Here is a 22,233-nt window from a genome sequence, read left to right as displayed (position 1 = left end):
TGAGGAAATCAATTTCAGCATGTTCAACCTATCTCAGTCACTGCAGCCCCTCATCCCAGGAATCACTCCGGTGAATTGTCTCTGGGTCCTCTCCAGTGCCCCCACATCCTTTCTATTTGTGATGACCAAAAATGCTTCAGCAGAATTTGGACCAGGGCTTTATAAAAGTTCAATATGACTTCCTTGCTTTATATACTGTATACGTCAACCCATAAAACATAACTAACCATTTTCTCAAAATGACCTGAACTTCCACAAACTTGTGCACCCATTTTCCTGGCTCCTTCCATTCCTGCGCCCCTTTCAGAACTGTACCCTTTGTTCAATATTGCTTCTCTTTATTCTTCCTATCAGAAAGCATCACCTCACATTTCTCTGGATTAATCCTCATCTGCAACTCACCTTCCTATTGCATCAGCCTGTTTATACCCTGTTGGAGTTTATCACCAGCATCGCAGTTCAAAGCACTGCCAAATTTTGTTTCATCCAATTGTGGCTTGCACCCCAAATGTACAAACGTTTGTAGGTCATTAGTATAGACAGAGAAAAATGATCCAAACACCAACCCCAGGGGATTGCCACTATTCACCTTCCTCTGGTCTAAAAAACAACCATTCGTCACAGTCCTCTGCTGCCTGCTAATAGCTATCTTGCATTCTTAATTACCTGCAAAATCTGCATACCACTCTGCATTTGAAACCATGTCATAACAGTTGAGGATTTAAATCAGAGCAAGAAGCTACATATGGAATGAACAGGTATATCCATAAAACTGCTATATTGCCATAAAATCTGCCTAGTTCACTAATTCATCTTCAAGAGAGAGAATTTACCACTTTTACAAGGTCTGGCTCTGCTTCTCCCTCCAATTTCATGACTGTTGTATTCAATTCTCCCAGTAATAAATAATATATATCTTTTAAATTTCTCTAATTATTTAACACAAAACATAGAACAGTACAGCATAGGACCAGGACTTTTGGCTCATGATGTTGTTAAACTGATGACACCTAATAAATCTAATCCTTCCTGCCTGCACAAGGCAAGACCCCTCCGGTCTCTGCATATTCATATGCCTAAGAGCCTCTTAAATGCCTCTGTTGTATCTGCCTCCAACTCATTTCAGGCACCCACCACTCTCTGTGTAAAATAAAAACTTGCCCAGCACACCTTTAAACTTTTGAGTAACACACACAAAATGTTGGAGAAACTCAGCAAGTCAGGCAACACCTATAGAGGGAAATTTAGTCGACACTTTGGGCCGAAATTATTCATCAGGACTGCTCCAGAGGAAAACCTCTTAATTATTTGCTATCTCTACATACCAAGCATTTGCAAATTGTGCACGGTGACCCAGATCCCTCTGCAGATTAAAGCTCTCACATCTCAATATAATAAGCTTCTTTATTATTCATCATCATTAAAATGGTCAATTTCATACTTTCTACGTAACGATCTCTTTGCTGAATCATTGCCTGCTCAGTTAACGGATCAGTATCCCTTCTCACCTTCTACTGGTCTCCTCACAAATCACGTTACCATCTTTCTTTGCATCATCAGCAAGATTTAAGCAACCATACCACTGGCACCATAATCTAAATTATTCATACAAATTAGAAATAGTTGAGGCCCAGCGCCAATTCCTGAAGATCACTGCTTGTTAGTGATTGCTAACTAGAAAATATTAATTTATGCCAAACTTCTATCCACACCAATATATTACATCGAAATATAGAGATCTACAGCACATTACAGGCCCTTCGGCCCACAATGTTGTGCTGACCACATAACTTATTCTAGAAACTGCCTAGAATTACCCTACCACATAGCCCTCTATTTTACTAAGCCCCAAGTACCTGTCTGAGAGTTGCTTAAGTGACCCGATTGTATTCACCTCTACCACTGTCACTGGCAATGCATGCCACACACCCACCACTCTCTGTGTGAAAAACTTACCTCTGACATCCCCCTTGTACCTACTTCCAAGCACCTTAAAACTATGCCCCTCATAGTAGTCATTTCAGCCCTGGGAAAAAGCCTCTGGCTATCCACATGATCAATGCCTCCCATCATCTTATACACCTCTATCAGGTAACATCTCATCCTCTGTCGCTCCAAGGAGAAAAGGCCAAGTTCACTCAACCTATTCTCATAAGGCATGCTCTCCAATCCAGGCAACATCCAGAGAATCACCTTCATTACTCTCTGAAACAAAATTTGAAACAGTACTTTATTAAATGTCTTCTGAAAATATACATATATACATCAACTGGTCAAGTTTTGTCTATAGCAAATATTACTTCTTCAACAAACAACCGCAGATGACATCCTTCTGCCTTTATTAGTCAAGGCATCATGAATCAGGAAGTTACTATATGTTGTAGCTTTATGACACTCTGGTAAGGCAACTTCTGGAGTATTGTATTCATTTCTGCTCACCCCAATTATTGGAAGGGTGAGGAGGCTTTGGAGGGCATTCAGAAGAGGCTTGCCAGAGCAATAAAAGGCCATGTGCTATAAGGAGAAGTTGGAGAAAATTGTTTTTTCTGAAGGAAGTTTATAAGATTGTGAGAGGCACTGGAGGAGGAGACAGTCACTATCCTGTTTCTCGTATCAAAATGTCTAAAACTAGAGGGTATGCATTTATGGTGAGAGGGCTAAGTTTGAAAGAGATGAATGGATATGTTTTTTTAAAATCACACAGAGTGGTGGGTGTTTACCCCAGCTCTGCCGGGGTGATACTGCAGGCAGATATGACCAAGGCATTTAAAAAGCTCGCAGATAAGCACATGAATGTGCAGAGAATGGAAGGCTATGGACAGCGTGTAGGCAGAAGAGACTAGTTTAGTTCAATGTTGAAACACTAGTTAATTATTTTGGCACAACGTGGTGGACTGAAGGGCCTTCTCCTATACTGTACTGTACTATGTGCTAACAATAAACCACTCAGGCCAGTTCAGTGGCGCTAGTGTGTGGAACAGCATCACATACTGAGACAGCGCTGACAAACTACTCTCTGCATCAGCTCCACTTGTCAGGCTCTATGGGAACTGTACACTCCTCTGCTGGGAAAAGGGTTAAAAAAAAACTAAATGATGGATATGTCAGCAAGTCCACCAGCAACTAACTCTCTGCACCTGACTATGAGAATCTTATCCCCTTGGAGCTCCAGGTAAACATATAGAAGCACACACACACACACACACACGTGCGCGCACATACACTTCTTTTACAAGGAATATGGCTTTACTTCATTATAAATTATAAATCATAATAAATAGCTAGATATTGCTTCAGTCAAACATTGTTAATGGAATCATAAGAGATATACATATCATGGACACAGGCTCTTCGACCCACTGAGTCTGTGAGGATGATCAGACACCCATTTACCTTCATCACATTTGATTCTCTCAACATCGCTGCTAACTCTCCCCAGATTCTACCATTCAAGTGGCCCAAATAACATACCAACTCACAGGTCTCTGAGATGTGGAAGGAAGCCAGAGTACCCGGAGGAAACCCACAAGGTCACAGGGAGAACACACAAACTCCTTTCAGATCACACCCTACCTACATCAGGACAGACACTGGTTGGCTGGAACTAGCTGCTCCACTGTGCAAGGGTTATTGCTGCACGCGATAGCAATTATTCATTTCCACAGAAATAAAAACACCTGTTGAAAGTGAGATTTTTTAAAAAAAAATATGTGAACTGCACAAGGAATTGTGCATGTCTTATAGTTTTTTTGTATTCCTTATTTTTCATATAACATGTTGCATTTAGATATTAGTAGGCGAGGGGAAGTATGAATCCAATCAGAGTAAATTGAGTTATCACCTCCATGAAGGTAACTGAGCATACTGAGGTGATTAAAGCATTTCCTGAAAGGATGTAATGGCTGTGCTGGGTGGCATCAGAGTGAAACAACAGAATTTGCAGAACAGAGTTCAAAAGCTGAGGCTTCCGCTTTCAGTAGGGTTTCACTATTTGGGGTCCAAAGACACCTCAGTTAATGGTAAAGGTCCTTGGCATAAAAAAGGTTGCGAACCCCTGCTTTAGAATGAAGGAGGATGAGAGGACATTTCAATTCAATTCAAGTTTAATTGTCATTTAACCGTACATGAATACAACCAAACGAGACAGCGTTACTACAGGGTCAAGGTGCAAAGATACATTACCTACAGTCACACACAGTAAGCACATACAAGATTACAATCACGTAATAAGAGTCCCGATGCCTACCTTGCCCCCACCCTCCCCATTCCCCCCGCAATGCCATGGCTTGATGAAAGCAAGTCAACAAACCAGTATAGAATAGCAGCATAAAATATGATGCAGAATATGTGTGTATACTGTATATATAGTCAAGACCCTCTCCACAGCCCACCAATATCATCGGTTGACTGGCTCCCGACGCCCACTAGGTGACACCATGGCTTTGAGTCCCAGTCTTTGCCCCAACATCTGCTAGGCGACACCAAGGCGTTGAGGCCCAGTCATCGCACATATAGAATATTAGTATGAACACAACCAGACAAATATATATGTATATAGCCCAGACCCCTCAATCCATTTGAAATCTGCTGTCACCACAACTGCGCTACACTGCTCCCGGTAGAGCGCAATGGCTCGGCCGCCTCTCCTCCAGTAGCTGAAAAGCCAGAGTCCCCACATCTTGAGGCCTGAGTCCATTGAGTGCTGCTAAAAATCTGCAGTCTGCCACAACAGAGCTCGCCTTCTGCCAAACGAAACTCTGTGGGGGAGGGGGCATCTCTGACTCTGTTCTGGACATCGAGCCACACCAGTGACCCGGTGAAATGCAATGGCTTCGTCCCCTCACTTCGGGCAGCTGCAAATGGCGGCACTGTGACTTCAGGCCTAGTCGTTGCTACGACCAGGAAATAGGCCCCCTCCATCCGCTCCTGCTCGCATCCAATAAATTAGCAAATCCAACTTTGGCGTACCAGGTTAACAATGTCCAAAGGGGTCTTACGATCACAAGAAAAGCAGCCATGGCGGCCACTTGCTATTTGACTGCAAGTCTCCATCGACTCAACTCAGGCAGTAGCATGTTGCACAGCTCTTTCATTATCTCCACCAGCGAGCAACACGTTGATGGTGTAGACCTGCAGTCCTTTGAGTTCTTACTGTATAACACGATCTTGCCACCATTACATACACGTCTAAATACAAGGGGTGATTGATAAGTTTATGGCCTAAGGTAGAGGGAGTCAATTTTAGAAATCCTAGCACATTTACTTTTCCACATAGTCCCCTCCTACATTTACACACCTAGTCCAGCGGTTGTGGAGTATACGGATCCCTTCTTTGAAGAAGTCAGCGTCTTGGACCTCCAGAAAGTGGTCCACAGCAGGGGTGATTGATAAGTCAGTGGCCTAATTTAGAAGGGGATGAGTTATACAGCTCTCGTTACATGCATGTGCAGTTCAACTCTTTGAGTGATTATGCAGAAAGTTTGAAGTTAATAACTCATCTCCTTCTACCTTAGGCCATGCTCCATGCTGGACTAAGTGTGTAAATGTAGGAGGGGACTATGCTGAAAAATAAATGTGCTAGGTTTTCTAAAGTTGACTCCTTCTACCTCAGGCTACGAACTTATCAATCACCCCTCGTATAACGGTAGCACCTTTTGTTGACCCCGTAGAAGCCGTTGCGACCACTCGTGCCACCATCTTGCCAGAGCGATTTGACAGAGAGGTAGAAGATTATAAAGACACAGATAGAGTGGACAGCCAGCATCTTTTTCCCTGGGGTGGCAATGGCTAGTACTAGAGTACATTATTTTCAATGAGTGGAGAAAAGTTTAGGGAAAGTGTCAGAGGTAGTACGTTTTTTCTTACACAGAGAGTGGTAAGTGCCTGCATGCACACTGCCAGGATTGGTGGTAGAGCCTAATACATTAGGGACATTTGACAGACTATTAGATAGGCACATGGATGAAAGAAAAATGGAGGGTTATGGGCTATGTAGAGGGAAGGGGGTAGATAGATAATGGAGTATGCTAAAAGGTCGGAACAACATTGTGGGCTGAAGGGCTCCCACTGTTCTATATAGAAAGTTTGAAGTTGACCATTTGTTCCAGCAAGGAAAGGTGCATACTCAGGACATTAATGTTCTGCTTCTACATACTGTAAATTCATACCAATGAGGTGAGAATGAAAGCAGATATGATTAGCCAAGAAACTGGATTTAATCAGTACTGCCATTGTACTCCCTGTAGTAGCTCCTGGCTCTTGTGCCTGTGGCTGCTCGTGTAATGAGTAATTCTGAAAGGCACCAGGATGACAAATAATTACAGACCTTAATTTATTACTGAGCACCCATCACTGCTCCTTACGCAGAAAGCAACAGGCCTGCAGTCCTTGTGCAGAAACTATTACACTGCCACAGCTTTGCGAGTCTAAAATAAATCAGCACCCATTCACTTCAAAACAATTGGAGCCGCACTGTTCATAACGACTAAGCAATATCAGCAACGTGCCCACCAGTCACAAAACATCACTCCTGTTAAGGAGGATTATGATATAAACTAGACACAAATAGTTCTGGTTAGATGCTGGAATCCCATTCACTGCAAGATTTGGCATGGCACCTGTTGTGTGGATTTCCAATGACACTGACAGTGTACCTTTTGAAATCTAAATTCTCATAGCAAATCATTAAAAGGTCTAAGTGTCAGTGATAAACAAACAGGGTGGATTTCCAAACCCTTACCTTCAATAGCTTATTCAGATAAATGTGGACCAGACATGCTTAACACTGTCCCATGAAATCCATATCCTCTCTCGTGGGCACATGGCAGGTTTGGATTGCAGCCATAAATGAGCAGCCTTCTCTTTGGCAGTGGGAAAGGGACATGCTTGATTTTCTCAGATTATTGTAAAGAGAATCATTAGGTAATAGGAAGGTCACCTCAGGAAGATGTTGAAAAGCTTGCACTGGGTCCCTTCTTTGATCAGATGGTCCCCAGACATCTGGCAAAAAACACATCCCTGTGCTCCTATCCCCATCCTTTACCCAGAAAGATTACTCTTTAAGATCATTCTGCACAATAATTAGTAGACTGTACATTTGTGCACTGTTGTTATGAGAATTAATTTAAGTGAATTCAGCAAAGGTTAATTTGCATATAATGCCACTCATGTGTAGGAGCGTTATAATCTAAATCTAATTCCAAAGCTGGGAAACTGCAACTGTTCTTAATGCCCATTCACCCAGTTTGTTGTTTACCTTGTTGCACCAATGTAGAAGAATATTTTATGGAGATTTTTTTAAAATCAGCCTTGTTGCAGATTGCCTGAAGCCTCCTGTTTCTGAGCACCTCCTGTAAATGTTAATAGCTGTACCTGACCATCAGTAATAATCTCACCATCTCACACAGTACGGCATTCAGTATGAGTCACATTCAATTACTACCGTGGCCCAGGGCACAGACCTTTACATACTCCATCAGTGACCAAATCAGAGGTTTATAAAAGCACTGGGCTCAAAGTCCTACAGTAATCTATACCAGCTGTAAATGAATACATTCCACACAAATTGCTTCTGGCTGCAAACAACGAATCAAGGGAATTGTAAATCATCAACCTTCATTAGTGGATGACGATTGAATGGTCACCGAGAAGGCCTGTGGGCTTTGTTGTTAATCACTATTTCAAATGCTGGCCAAGGTCAACCCACCTTCTTCTTCTTCCTGAGGAGAACTTTGACCCCATCCACTGACACCATTATATTCACCTTCTTCTTCTTAATGTTCTTGGCCTTGAATTCATACTGAAATAAAAAAGATGGAAGAGTTCTGTAAAACATTTGCAAGTTGATGCTATTCTTAGACAAAAAGAAGAAAGTAAAAGATTTGAAGAAAGTTATCATCTTTTCCTTTGGTTTAAAGAAACCTGTGAAGTCTACCCTCCACCCTATCACACCTCCCTCTCTTTGCAAAGGATAACAAGCAGATTAATTTGTAATAAATCATGTGCAAGTTTGGCAGGTCTGACTCCTCTGGGGACATTGGGTGAAGACATCTACCCCACTGTTAGACTGAGAAAGGCAATATCACACTATATGACCATCACTTGCTTAGCAACAGCCACTTCAGAGACTTAGGGAGATTCGGCATGTCACCAAATACTCCAACCAACTTGTACAGATGCAGTGTAGAAGGCATCTTGATGGCTTGCATCATGGCGTAGTATGGCAGTTCCAACACTCAAGAACACAAGAGGTTGTGGAGAGTAGTGGAGCAGTGGACCCTCCTTACTACTGAAAGCAGCCACATGAAGCCGAGCCACAAGAAGCCAGCATCAATCATCAAGCACCCCCACTATTCAGGTCATGTTCTCTTACACTGTTACCATCAGACAGGAGGTCCCATACCAGCAAGTTCAAGAACAGCCATATTCATATAACCATCAGGATTACGCACCTCCCTGCACAATCCTATTCCCCCCTCAGCAATGGAACACTACAGACCACCTTGTGCACCAGCATGGGCTTGCTTTTAATGATGTTCTTGCACTAATGTCTTATTTTTCATGGTCTTTCCCATCAATGTCTTGTAAAATTTATGTACACAAATGTCCGTTGTGTTTTGATGCAACTGCAAGAAAGTTGAACTTGAATAAACTTGACTTGAACCAAGCACATACTAAGAGGCCATTCAAATCTGACCTCATAATAATGGCCTGTCCAATACTGTACTATTCGTTGTTCTGAATCTGAAACTTGCTGCCAGACGTGGTGTTGGAATCAGATACATTTAAGAAGCATTTAGACAGACACAAATGCAATACTGTGCAAAAGCCTTAGGCGAGAAAATACATAGCTAGGGTGCCTGAGGCTTTTGCACAGTACTTTATATAGGTTAAAGTAGGAAGGTGGTTGGGAAACAGAAATAAGACTACTTAAAATCACAAACAAGAGAAAACCTGCAGATGCTGGAAATCCAAGCAACACACACAAAACGCTGGAGGAACTTAGCAGGCCAGCCAGCATCTATGGAAAAGAGTTCAGTTGATGTTTCGGGCCAAGACCCTTCCTGATGAAGGTTTTCAGCCCGAAACGACAACTGCACTCTTTACCATAGATGCAGCCTGGCCTGCTGAGTTCTTCCAGCATTTTGTGTGTGTTGATAAGAGTACTTAGCTTTGTATTAGCTCAGTAGTATTCCAGTAACTGGAAAGACATAATATACAATACTGTGCAAAAGTCTTAGGCACCCTAGCAATATGTGCCTGAGGATAAAAGGACAAGACATGAAAGGGTATGGTCCCAATTGCAGGCAAATGAGATTAGTGCAGGTGGGCATAAAGGGGGTTGAAGGGCCCACTTCTGTGTGATTAAACTCTATGAGTGACGGAGTTACCCAGCAAATTGCTGATTGATCCAGATTAGAAATTTTCCCAGTTCTATCATGATTTTCATTGCAGTAGTATAGTACAGTATATAGTATAGAATAGTAGTATAGTAACTACAGTTGTTCGTTCGTTCTGTATATGCCATGTCTACGATGTGGGCGATCATAGTCGTTCTACGACCATGATTGTTCTTGACAAATGTTTCAACAGAAGAGGTTTGTCATTGCCTTCTTCTGGGCAGTGTCTTCACAAGACAGGTAACCCTAGTCATCATCAATACTCTTCAGAGGTTGTCTGCCTGGCATCAGCGGTCGCATGACCAGGACTTGTGATATGCTCCGGCTGCACCTGCTCCCGTGGCTTCACATGACCCTGATCTGGGGTTAGCGGGGTGTGGCTAAGCCAGTAATACACCTCGCCCAAGGGTGTCCTGCAGGCTAGCAGAGAGAAGGAGCGCCTTACACCTCCTTTGGTAGAGATATACAGTATCTTCACCCTACCACCGTGGAAGTTGTACTGACTGAATCGTAAAGGAAAGACTCAGCACCTTTTGTATTTCTATCTAGTAGACCCTGTTGGAAATACCAATAAGAGAATACAAAGTCGGTAGTAATAAAATATGAAAAGTGTTGTAGAGACCATGAGTTCCATTACTCCAACATACAAACGTTTGTAGATTGACTAATGGAGACACAGTCATTCAATGACTGAGTAGCAGAACCATAGTTAGAATGGCAGAGGTAACTGTCATTGCCTATAATTTCTTTAGTTTATTAGAAAAGAGGCGATCTCATTGAAAGACTTAAATTGTCCTTTGACTTGACAGCGCACGTAGAGAGCTGATGCTTCCCTTAATGTTTACAACCAGGCATCACCAACTCAAAGTAATAAGTTATCATCATGGAGTGAGATAAGAAGATTTAATTTTCATTAGTAAATCAATGGGAAATTTCCACCTAAGAAACTTAGTCACCTGAGTATGTTCAAAGCAGATTGATATATTTTTAAATATTAGGGGAATAAAGAGGTAGTACAGGAAAGTGCCTTATGATAAAAGATCAGCCAGGAACATAGTGAGTAGCAGAGAGGCGGGATGGCCAACTGTAGATTACAGATCAGAGCTCCCACGTCCTTACTGCTATGCGTCAAACAGAATGCATACAATACTCCCGATGCAGCCTGACCAAAGTTTTATACAGCTGCAACATGACTTACTAGTTTTTATACCCGATGCGCTGGCCAATGAAGGCGAGAATGCAGAATGCTTCTTTAACCCCCTACCAAGAGCACCTCAACACCCTTTTATACTTCCGTGCACTTAAGGACCAGACCATTTACTGTATTCTCTCCCCCTTCCTTTGTGCAACTTGTCCAGATTAAACTTCATTTTTGTTTATCCACCTGCATTTCCAACCAGTCTTTAACAACCAGCATCCCTTGATGATCTTCCTCATTGCACACAGCTCTGCCAATTTTTGTGTCGTCTGCAAATTTGCTTATCAGCCTACCACACTTTTGTCCAAATCATTAACACACATCACAAACAAGTCCCAACACACAGCCCTGTGAACCATCACTGGTCACAGACCTCCAGTCAGAAGAACACCCTTCCACCATTGTCCTCTGCCTTCGATTGCCTTGATAATTTTGAATCCAATCTACCAAATCTCCTTGGATCAATTTACTTTAATATTCTAGATCTGCCCACTATGAGGGAGCTTGTTAAATGCTTTACTAAAGTTCATCTGTTCAACGTCCACTGCCCTGCCCTTAGTTCAAGTTCAAGTTTATTGCCATGCAATCATACACATATATACCGCCAAGCACTCCTCCAAAAGTACACAACATAGTACATATAACTCATACATATAATACATAAAATGATACGAGACAACAGGGTGACCCATTGGGGCACCCATTGAGAGAAGGGTAGTGCAGTCTGATGTGACCAGAATGAACATTAAATTTTGCTGAATGCTATTGGTATCACTTTGCTTTGGAAACTGAAGTAGAAAACCTCAGTTTATTAAAGAAGAACGATGTGTAGCAAAGCAAATTTGTTTAACGAAGGACACTTTTGATGGCATCATTTCTGGTTTATCTGCCACCCTTGTGCCTCTCGTTGCCATTCTGGAGACGTGCAGTCCTTTCAGCCCCGTCTCTTCATCTCTTCTGCTGTTTGTTCTTTGTCTCTGATCCTGGAGATGTGCATTTCTCAGCTCCTTTGTCTCTTCCTCTCTCCTCCTTCTGTGCCTGTTTTTGTCATTCTGGAGACATGCAGCCCTTTCATCCCCCTGTCTCTTCATCTCTTCTGCTGTTTGTTGTTTGTCAACGCTACTGGCGTTCCATGGGTGATAAGACCTGGGTGGTGGCAGGGAATTCAGTAGTGTTATGGCCCGGGGGAAGAGACTGTTTCCCATCCTATCAGATCCTGTGCTAATGCTGCAGTTCCTCCTGACTGATATTAGGGGTCATAGAGATTGTTGGATGAATGAGAGGAATCATTGACAATGCTAATGGGCCTGCATATGCAGCACTCCTGATATCTTTGATAGGTGGAAGAGACACTCTGATGACCCTCCCAGCAGTCCCCGCAATTGTTTGTAGGGACTTGCAGTCAGATGTCTAAATTCCCGTGCCAGGCGGTGACGCGGCTGGTCGGGACGCTCTCAACAGTGCTCCTGTAAAAGTTCGTTAGAATGTGGGTAGGGGGAGAGCCTCACTCACCTCAACCCCCTCAGGAAGTGGAGATGCTGCTGTGTTTTCTTGGTTAAGATGGTTATGTTGAGGGGCCAGGTAAGATCATTTGTTATGTCAACTCCCAGAAACTTGGTATTTCTAACTCTCTCCAAGGATGAGCTTTGTGTATAGTGAGGAGTGGTCAGCCTGCCCTTTCCTAAAGTCCATACTCATCTCTTTGGTCTTCAGCAATAAACTTTGTTTCCTCCTCAAAAACACAGACAAGGCCTTCCCCACACAACCGTGTCTAGTATATAGAATGTACTAACACTATAACTGTAGAGACACAATAATACAAAGAATGTATACACCGGACGACATTATGAATGTAAAGAAAGCCACATACTGTTTTTGTAGACATTCAGAGGCCACTTTATTAATTACTTCCTGTACCTAATAAAATGGTCACTGCATCTACGTACATGGTCTCCTGCTGCCGTAGCCCATCCGCTTAGAAGTTAAACATGTTGTGCATTCAGAGATGCTGTTCTGCACACCACAGCTGTAATGAAGAGTTATTTGACTTCTGTCAGCTTGAACCAGTGTGACCATTCTCTTCTGACCTCTCTCATTAACAAGGCATTTTCACCCACAGAACTGCCACTCACTGAATGTTATTTTTTTGTTTTTCACACCATTCCCTGTAAACTCTAGAGACTGCTGTGCAGGAAAATCCCAGGAGATCAGTGGTTTCTGAGGTACTCATACCACCCCATCTGGCACCAATAATTATTCCACGGTCAAAGTTACTTAGATCACATTTCTTTCCATTCTGATACTTGGTCTAAACAGCAACTAAACCTTTTGACCTTTTTGGCATTCCTTGATTGCTGCCACATAATTGGCCGATTAGATATTTGCATTAATGAGGTGTACCTAATAAAGTGGCCACTGGGAGTATACATGATTAAAGTTTACTTTTGAAATTAAAAAGAAAGCCCCTGCATAGGTCAGTGTTAGTTCATCAGACCCTAAAACTAATTGTTTTAGGTAACCAACCCAAATAAGTTTTCTCCTTTTGAATTCCTTTCCTACCACTTTCAGTGCCCAAGTCCTCTTTGCCAATGAGTGCTGTAGCACTTTTAAGCAAGTCCTTTTAATCAGTTTGAAATGCCTGCACAGAGAGGACCCTACAACCATCATTAGCAATGAATTGGGAAAGTCTGTCTCATGCAGCTAAAGTGTAACCTTTAAATGAAAGTCAATTTACGTCCTTCATTGCTACGGATCAATGCACAGACATTTGGGAAATCTCAACTTCTCAGCACATTTTTGCCCTTTAAGCCTGTTCTGTTTATGGTGCGAATGTTTCTAGGAGGCACTTGAAAGAGTTTGATTTAAGTAAAAACTTTTACATGGACAAGTCACACTGATTATTTACTCCAAAGATTTAGAACTCCTTCGTTATTATTATTGATGATTTTTCAATTCTGCACAAATTACCCATAACCTTATAGTGAAACATCTGTTATACTGTGGTTTGCTAGTTAATTGTTTATATGTCCTCATCTGGCCTCAAACTTGGCTCATCATTTACTTCAGCAAATGAGCTGTAAAGAACAATAAGCCGCTCTTTCCACTGGTGCAGTCATTAACTCCAAAGCAAATATCTTTGCATGACACCAAGTAATTGGCAAATTTCAACAGCTATACGCGCAATTCAGGCAACTTTCATTTCAGTGCAGTTGCTTTCAAATCAAAACTATTTTGGGAAAGTTATGAACTTGGATTCAAAGGCATTTAGTTCTTCAAAGAGGCACTTTTCAAATGAGACTAAACGAAGCTTGTCTGCCTTCTCAAGAGGTTGCTAAACATCCTTCCTTCAAGCCACAGCAAGTATACTCTTTGGTATCTTGGCCGGAATTTACTCCTCAAGCAACATCAAAGAAACAGAGATAAGACCATGAGATATAGGAGCAGAATTAGGGCATTTGGCCCATTGAGTCTGCTGCACCATTTCATCATGGCGGATTCATTTCCCTCTCACCCCCAGTCTCCTGCCTTCTTCCCATAACCCTTCATGCCCTGACTAATCCAGAATCCATCAACCCCTGCTTTAAAAATATGCAATGATTTGTCCTTCACAGCCACCTGTGGCAACAAATTCCAGATTCACCACTCCCTGGCAAAAGAAATTCCTTCTCATCTTCATTCTAAATGGGCGTCCCTCTTTTCTGAGGCCATGTCCTCTAATTCTAAACTCTTCCCCCAGAAGAAACATCTTCTCTACATCTACTCTATTGAAGTCTTTCAACATTTAATAGGTTTCAATGAGATCCCCCCCTTCCCCATCATTCTTCTAAATTCCAGTGAGTAGAGGCCCAGAGCCATCAAACACTCCTCATTCGATAACCTTTTCAATCCCTGGAATCATTTTCGTGAACCTCCTTTGAACTCTCTCCACTGTGAGCACATGCTTTCTTAGATAAGGGGCCCAAAACTGCTCACAATACTCCAAGTGAGGCCTCACAAGTGCCTTATAAAGCATTAGTATTACATCCTTGCTTTTGTCCTCTCAAAATGAATACTGTGATCACATTTGCCTTCCTCACCACTGACTCAACTTGTAGATCTAGTCATTGTTACATTATTCATTGTGTGAGCTCACAGACTACAGCTATCATTACAACAGCAACCTTTCTCTGCCATGAAGTACATTGATCAGCCTTATTTGTCATACATACACTGAAATATTGAAACATGCGGTGAAATGCCTTGCTAGCATCAATGACCAAGCACAGTTGGGGGGTATGCCGGGGGGAGCCCACAAGCATGGCCATGCTTCTGGCGCCAACCTAGCATGCCCACGATTTACTAACGCTAACCTTAACCCATATGTCTCTGGAACGTGGAAGGACACTCGAGCATCTGAAGGAAACCCACAAAGTGATGGGGAGAACGTACTAACTCCCTGCAGAGAGCAGCATCTCGGTCACTGCCTCCGTAAAGCATTACACGAGCCACTTTGTTATCATGTTGTCCCAGATCATTTGAAATGCTACAACACTGTTAATGGCACAATAAAAAATGTAAGTCTTTTTCACCTGAGGCAGAGACTTGCAGGCTCATAGCACCCAGTTTGGAGTGAAACAAGAAGCATTTGCTGGGAAGAGTAAACAAGATGTTACAATTCCAAAAGGGGTACAAGAAGAAAGAAATCTTGTGAGAAGAGTTTTTGAAAAGTTGCAGAGCGGGTTGACAAACTGTTTGAAGAATCATGCATGATCCAACATAAATAGAAGCAGAGAAATGAGAAATCTTCTCACAAGATTTCTTTCCACTTGTACCCCTTTTAAAATTGTGACATCTTGTTTATTCTCCAAGAAAATGCTACTTGTTTCAGTCCATATTGGGTGCTGTGAGCCCTTAAGTCACTGCCTCAATTGAAGAGTAGGAGGAGCTTAAGATGGTGCCAGAAGTTTTTGCAGACCTGGACAACTTCTTCTAGTTCATCCACTAAGCAGTTCATATCTCCTTTTCTCATGTAATTTTTTTCCCCCTTTTCAAGATGGCAGGGGTCCTCTCAGAGTCCATGATCTACAGCTGCACTGAAACTACATTCTTCACCGGCGGTGAGTTCTCGCTCTTGGAAGTAACCGAGCAGCCTGGTGTTTTGGGATCTCCAGGTGTGGCCTGGAGGACATGCGGCTTAGGGGTGTGGCCCTGTGGATGACCTGATTCCTCACCGATTACGTCGACTGAAGTGCTGCGGGAGATTGAAACATCGAGACAGCAGGCGGTGTGTGCAGCTGTCTGAGTCTCTCTCTCTCGCTTTGAGTTGGAGGGCTCAGATAAGCAACGTAGCAGACTGGACCATCAGAACAGCGAACTATTGAGGCAGGAATGATGTCACTCTCTCCCTCGCTAGCGGAAGGGATATGTCTGAGATGTTGAAGTGTTGGGATGGGCAGTATTTTTTGATGGACTCCACATCAAGGTCTCTGGTGTGCTTTGCTATTGCTCGCATGGTGGGTGGTGGGGGTGGGGGGCTGATACTTTTGCTGGATCAAGTGGGGTGAGGGTTGATGCTTTTGCTGCTGCTTGTGCGTGGGAGGGGAACGGGGGAGTGGGGGGGCTTTGGGTTTCCAATGTTATCTGTCAATTGTTCCTTGGGGTTTTGTTTCTCTGTTTTGTGGATGTTTGCAAAGAGTAAGGATTTCAAGTTGTATACTGTATACATTCTTTGATATTAAATTGAGCCATAAAGGCATGGTAAATCCTCTATAAAACACTGATTGGGGTGCTGTACAGTTCCGGGCACAATACTTTAGGAAGGATGTCAAGGCTTTAAAGAAAGAGGGCAGAAGAGATTTACCAAAATAATTCCAGATATGAAAGACCTTCATTATTTGAACAACAGTCATATTGAAAACCAAAGAAATCTAGCCTACAGTGTAGACTATGACCCAATTAGTACAAATGCACTTGGAGTTGTAATGTATTGTGACATGTAATGTAATCTTGGCAGACAACTAGATATTTGCATTCCCAGAACCACTTGCCTTCTTCGAGAAAATTGAAGGCGGTAGCACATGATTTTACTTGACCGAGGAAGGGAAATGTAAAGCCTGAACAAACATGTTGTTTAGATGCCTTTAGAATTAACAGCAGGACTTTTGAAAGAACAAAGGAAACCATGTTGAACGTTGCTGCACTGAGCAGATTAATCAAGCATGTTGCATTGGAAATGAATGATATCAAGAACTTTGTTCATTAATTAACAGAGGCAGTTAAATTAAGCTGCAAGTCATAATTACTTCAGGCAAATAATATCACAAGAAATAGGCCTATTTTGTTTAAATTAGTGTTGACCTTTATAAAGGCTCAAATTATTCACTGTGGATAAAATCATGACAGTTATAGCCTATAAAGCTGTTTGGTAATATCAACCATATTAAAGACAACACATTAACACATTAAAATACCATAAATCTTGAATGTTGTGGAGCTTCTCAGGTTAGACAACGTGTAGAGAGAGAAAAACAGATTGGTGAGCCTGCTCCAACTCTGGAATCAGGGGAAAACAGGTTAATAAATTTGTGGTCATTTTTTCTCATTCCTCCAATACACTTTTCATCCTCAAACCACAGAGAAAGTCTTAATGCAGCAGCTCAGCCAGAACCATCAACAATCCCTGGGCTTTCACAGATGTTTTCTGACCTGCTCAGTTCTTCCGGCAGTCTGGTTTTGTTTCAGAATCTGTATGTGGTTAGAATCTGAAATTGCTCACATTTTTGTAAAAAATTTGAGGGTGTTGGAAATAAACAGGAGGTCAAGCAGCATCAATGAAGAAAGAGAGTTAGCATTTACGGTCAATGGTATTTCATTCTAATGGTAGTAGGTGGAGATAAAACAGGTGATATGATGCAGACTAAGAGAGAGGCTGAGCAGCTCTTTATGCATCTTTGCGCTCGTGCATAAAATTTATATCCCCATCTAACTGTTTATAAAAGCAAAACCACAAACTCATCTTCCAGATCTATGACAATGTTCTCCAAGCACTGACTTACATCTATGTAGCCTCTTTAATGTAATAAATCATTCACCTGTATTCCAGGGGATTTTTATCAGACATAATAGTAAGTTAAGAATCTAGATATCAAAGGTATTTTAAAGAGGGAGAGAGGTGGAGAGTCACAGAGGTTTAGGGAAGAAATGTTAAAGCTTGGGCAGTTGGAGAAACTGTCATCACTGGGAAGAAGATGGGAAAGCACAAGAAGCCTAAATCAGAGGATTGGGAATAAGTAGGGCTACAGGGACGTGGATGGAATGAAGTACATTTGTAGGCTTTGTCACAGATTTTCAGCCCACAGGAGGAATGGTCTTCAAATAATTGCCAATGCAAAAACTCACTTCTTGAGTGTCACAATCCTTCTTTCTTTAATCCAGTGGATGTAGAAAATAGAGAGGACTGTGGAATGTAATCCTCAAAGCAACGTTCATCACTCTGGAATTCCATGCTATTAATAACATTTAATTTATAAAGAGACTGGTACCAGATTCCATCCACTTTAAGCTTTATTTTACCTTCCCTCATTTCTTCTTGTTTTATGTTTTATCATTCAAGGAGCACCTAACCGACATACTCAAAAACTGAAGCAGATCTGTGATTATGACAGAGTGGTTGTTGAAGAGGCCTCTAGGTTTAAATAACACTAACTAAGCATTAACCTTTCATGTTTAAGAAATGTAACTGTGCTGGTGATCTTCATACCCAGTCACAGCCACTGTTACCTTGACAGTGGAACCAGTGTTCTGTTAGATTAGCAGGGTTTAACTCTGACAGCAGGGTTCAACTGCGGCAAAATCGTGAAATCTCCTACTCCCATGCCAAGAGTACGCTAAATGAACTAATAGAGAATCCACTGCACTCCCCCGCCCAGCAGTGTACTCAGTGAATTACCACTGAAACCACCCCACATCACTCCTTGATACCCAGAGCATGCACAAAGAATTAGCGCCCCTCCCCCACGACGGGGCATGTCACAAGCCAAGTGGAATCAAGTAGGGCTAAAAAAAAGGGAAAGCAAGTACAGAATAAATCAGAAAACGGACTTACAGGATCTTAACCTCAGCCCTACCCAAGAACAGACAACTTGCAGCAAATCAACAACCCTGGAACCTCTGGGCCAGAACCTTATTAAGACGTCCCATGAAGATCGGAATCGGTGGGCAGAAAAGAGTCAATCCATCAAAGCCTTAGAGTATCCCAGGCATTTACAACATAATAATGGAGTTGACAGAGTTCCTGAGGGAAGCAACATGTGATGATCCAAATGCAAAGGTCCTAAGCAAAACAAGTGGAGGCTCCAATCCTCTACTATGGGGTGGTTTCCCCCTTTCAAGTCTGAGACTGTGAATGGTCTGGTTTAGAATTCACATTGCTTTTGATTTCAGTGTAGGAATGCTACCAACATTTTTACTAACATATTTATCAACATTTTAGCTATTTTTCTTACATTGACTTTTATTACACTTGATCCAATTTTATATATCTCTCATTCAGTGACATTTAAGAACTCTTCGAGCTCTGACAGCTGACAAGGGCCAGAAATAGTCTGTGCCAGGCATTAAACTCATCGAGAGCAATTTTGGGAGTGGTGCTTCCCCAGCGCACAGCTGCCACTTCAGAGTCTTGGGTGCTTTGGTTCGGGTGAATACATATTCAGGGTGACCACAGCTGGCGATTGTAGACAGTAGGCCTGTGTTTGTCAGACCTGGCCCATTTTAGTAAGACCTGGACATTCTCCAACATAATCTGATTAGTGTGCAATTCAATCCCAAGTACTTCCTGTTTGCAAACATGTGGCTTTCACTTAAATGCTCCTGTTTAAATGTCGACATCCATTTCTAGATTCATCTGCTGGGTCACTGTACAAACGATGATTAAAATGTCATGATTCTGTTCGGAACTTTGCACACTGTTCATTTTTACTGCAGTCACTATTCAATCTTCCATCAATCAGGAAAGAGATCTTGGTGACATGAATGTGATGTTGTACTATTGTTGGCAATAACACAACATCAACTGGTGTTGGTAGAATTTCAAATGGTGACGAGAAAGATACAAGAGTGAGTTAGGTCAGCTGATTGAGTGGTGTCACAGCAACAACTCTGCACTCAACTTCAGTAAGACAAATGAACTACTTGTGGACTTCAGAAAAGGTAAGCTGAGGGAACACACAGCAGTTCTCATTGAGAGATCAGAAGTGGAAAAGGTGAGCAATTTCCAGTTCCTGGTTATCAACATCTCTGAAATCTATCCTGGGCCTAACATGTTGATAGTACATTTTCAAAGAAGGCATGATAGCGTCTATATTTCATTAGAAGTTTGAGAAGATTAGGTATGGCACCAAAGACACTTGCAAATTATTTACAAATGTACAGTGGAGAGCATTCTAACTGGCTGCATCGCTGTCTGGTATAGTGTGGGCATTGCATAATATCAAAATAAGCTGCAAAAAGTTATAAATTCAGTCAACTCCTTCATGGGCACCAGCCTGCCTAGAATCCAGGACGTTTTCAAGGAGCAATGCCTCAAAAAGGTGGCATCCCATCACCCAGGTCATGCCCTCTTCTCCTTGCTACCATCAGAAAGGAGGTACAGGAGCCTGAAGGCACACACTCAACCATTCAGCTTCTCCCCCTCTGCCATCACATTTCTGAATGGACAATGAATCCATGAACACTACCTCCCTACTTTTTCTTCTCTTTTTGCACTACCTATTTAACTTTATATATATATTTATATGCTTCTTACTGTAATTTACAGGTTTTATTATGTATTGCAATGTACTGCTGCCACACAATGACGAATTTCATGACATACGCAAGTGAAATTAAACCTGATTCTGATAAATGTTTGAATGATATTTCCTATTGAAACCAATGATAACTTCCACTCCATTTTCCTGTAAATAGCTTCACTGCATAGATGTCACTATATCTGCTTTTTCCAGTAACATCATGAGAAGATGGTGATATTTCAGCCATTTTGTTGCTTTTTAGGGGCATAGGGAAGGCCCAAGCAATATGAGTAAAAGAGGACAAATATCAGGGGCAAAATGAGTCACTAAAGTCACTCTTATCCATCTTTGTTTCTCATTATCCCTTTGCTAGCTGACCTACAGTAGACCCCAATTAGGTAACGCCCTTAGAGTAGGACTTTCACCCTGGTTTTCAAACCTCTTCATGGGGTTTCTCCTTCTTACCTGCATTATCTCCAATCCCAATATCAGAGCTGTCAGCCTCTCTCCAACTCTAGCCTCAAGTGCTCTCAGATGTATCGATCCGCTTTCAGATGAGTGTTGCATTCAAAAATGTCCCAGGCTGTGGAATTTCTGCATGTCTCCCATTCTATCTCCCTCTCCTCCTCAAACCCTACCCTTTTGACCAAACCTTTACTCTTTCTCCAAAATATCTCTTTATGTTGCTTGATGTCAATTGATAACTCTTCCAGAAAGCATTGTTGCCCTAACACTGCAAGTTAAATTGAGGCAGCTACTGTGCTATGACCATCATAAGGGAGGTCATCACAAGAGATCGGGCTTTTAAATTACCAGAGTAGCAGTTTCAACCAATGATCCAGAGACGTGAGTTTAAGTCCCAACAAGACAGTTCAGAATTAAAATCCATGTAAACCTCAATGTAACTGTTAACCTACTGAACTATCATGATCAATATTGTTAAGGCAAGGATATCGGCCTTCCTTACTCTAGATCTACCAATACAGTTAAGTTTTAATTGCTGCATCAGATCAGGAGTGATTAGGGATAAAGAATGGTTGCAGGTTTTGACAAGAATATTCACATCCCATGGACAAATAAAACAAAAATTGGAAGTAGTAGAGGAAGAGGCAGTTTTATTTGTGCTGCGGGGACTGGTTGAAGGGAGAGTGTTGTGTTGTGGAGAGTACATGACTGGCTGCATCACAGTCTGGTATGGAAACACCAATGCCATTGAAGCAAAATCTGACAAAAAGTAGTGGATAAAGCCCAGTCCATCACGGGTAAAGCCCTCCCCACCACTGAGCTATCTACTTAAAATGCTGTCACAGGAAAGCAGCAACCATCATCCGGGACTCCCACCATCCAGGACATCTGCCATCAAACAAAAGGTTCAGGAGCCTCAGGACTCACACCATCAGGGTCAGGGGCAGTTATTATCCCTCAACCATCATGCTCTTCAACCAAAGGGGATAACTTCACTCACTCCACCCTCGAAATGTTCCCACAATCTTTGGACTCATTTTCAATGACTCTTCTCATGTTCTCGATATTTATTGTTTGTTTATTTATTTATTTTATCTGCATAATGTGTTGTCTTTTGCACACTGGTGAATACCCAAGTGGTCTTTCATTGATTCTAGTATTATTCTATTATGGATTTATTGAGTATGTCCACAAGAAAATGAATCTCAGGGTTGTATATGGTGACATTTTTGTATTTAGATAATAAATTTACTTTGAACTAACCCTACATAAAATGTATTTATCCCTCCCATGTTCTCAACAACCTCCCCTGGCTAAGATACTCCCACTGACCGACACATTATGGGTAATTTACAGCGGTCAATTAAACTTTGGGATTTTCGGTGGCAGGGTGGAGATACTA

The 22,233-nt window shown here is 42.0% G+C and overlaps 1 protein-coding gene across 4 annotated transcripts in view; it reads right to left on the bottom strand.

The window, feature by feature from the left end:
• nos1apa (nitric oxide synthase 1 (neuronal) adaptor protein a) overlaps window positions 1-22,233 on the bottom strand; it is a 477,337-nt gene that overhangs the window by 250,682 nt on the left and 204,422 nt on the right. For all 4 annotated transcript variants that reach the window (XM_063063836.1, XM_063063834.1, XM_063063833.1 and 1 more), the window contains exon 3: window positions 7,706-7,798. In XM_063063836.1, the coding sequence (XP_062919906.1) occupies window positions 7,706-7,798 (93 nt within the window). The remainder of the gene's footprint in view (window positions 1-7,705; window positions 7,799-22,233) is intronic.

The sequence above is a fragment of the Mobula hypostoma genome, chromosome 12 (assembly GCF_963921235.1).
Source record: "Mobula hypostoma chromosome 12, sMobHyp1.1, whole genome shotgun sequence".
NCBI classification, from domain to species: domain Eukaryota; kingdom Metazoa; phylum Chordata; class Chondrichthyes; order Myliobatiformes; family Myliobatidae; genus Mobula; species Mobula hypostoma.
Note: the sequence above shows the minus strand (reverse complement) of the source record. Positions and strands in the feature narration are given on the sequence as shown.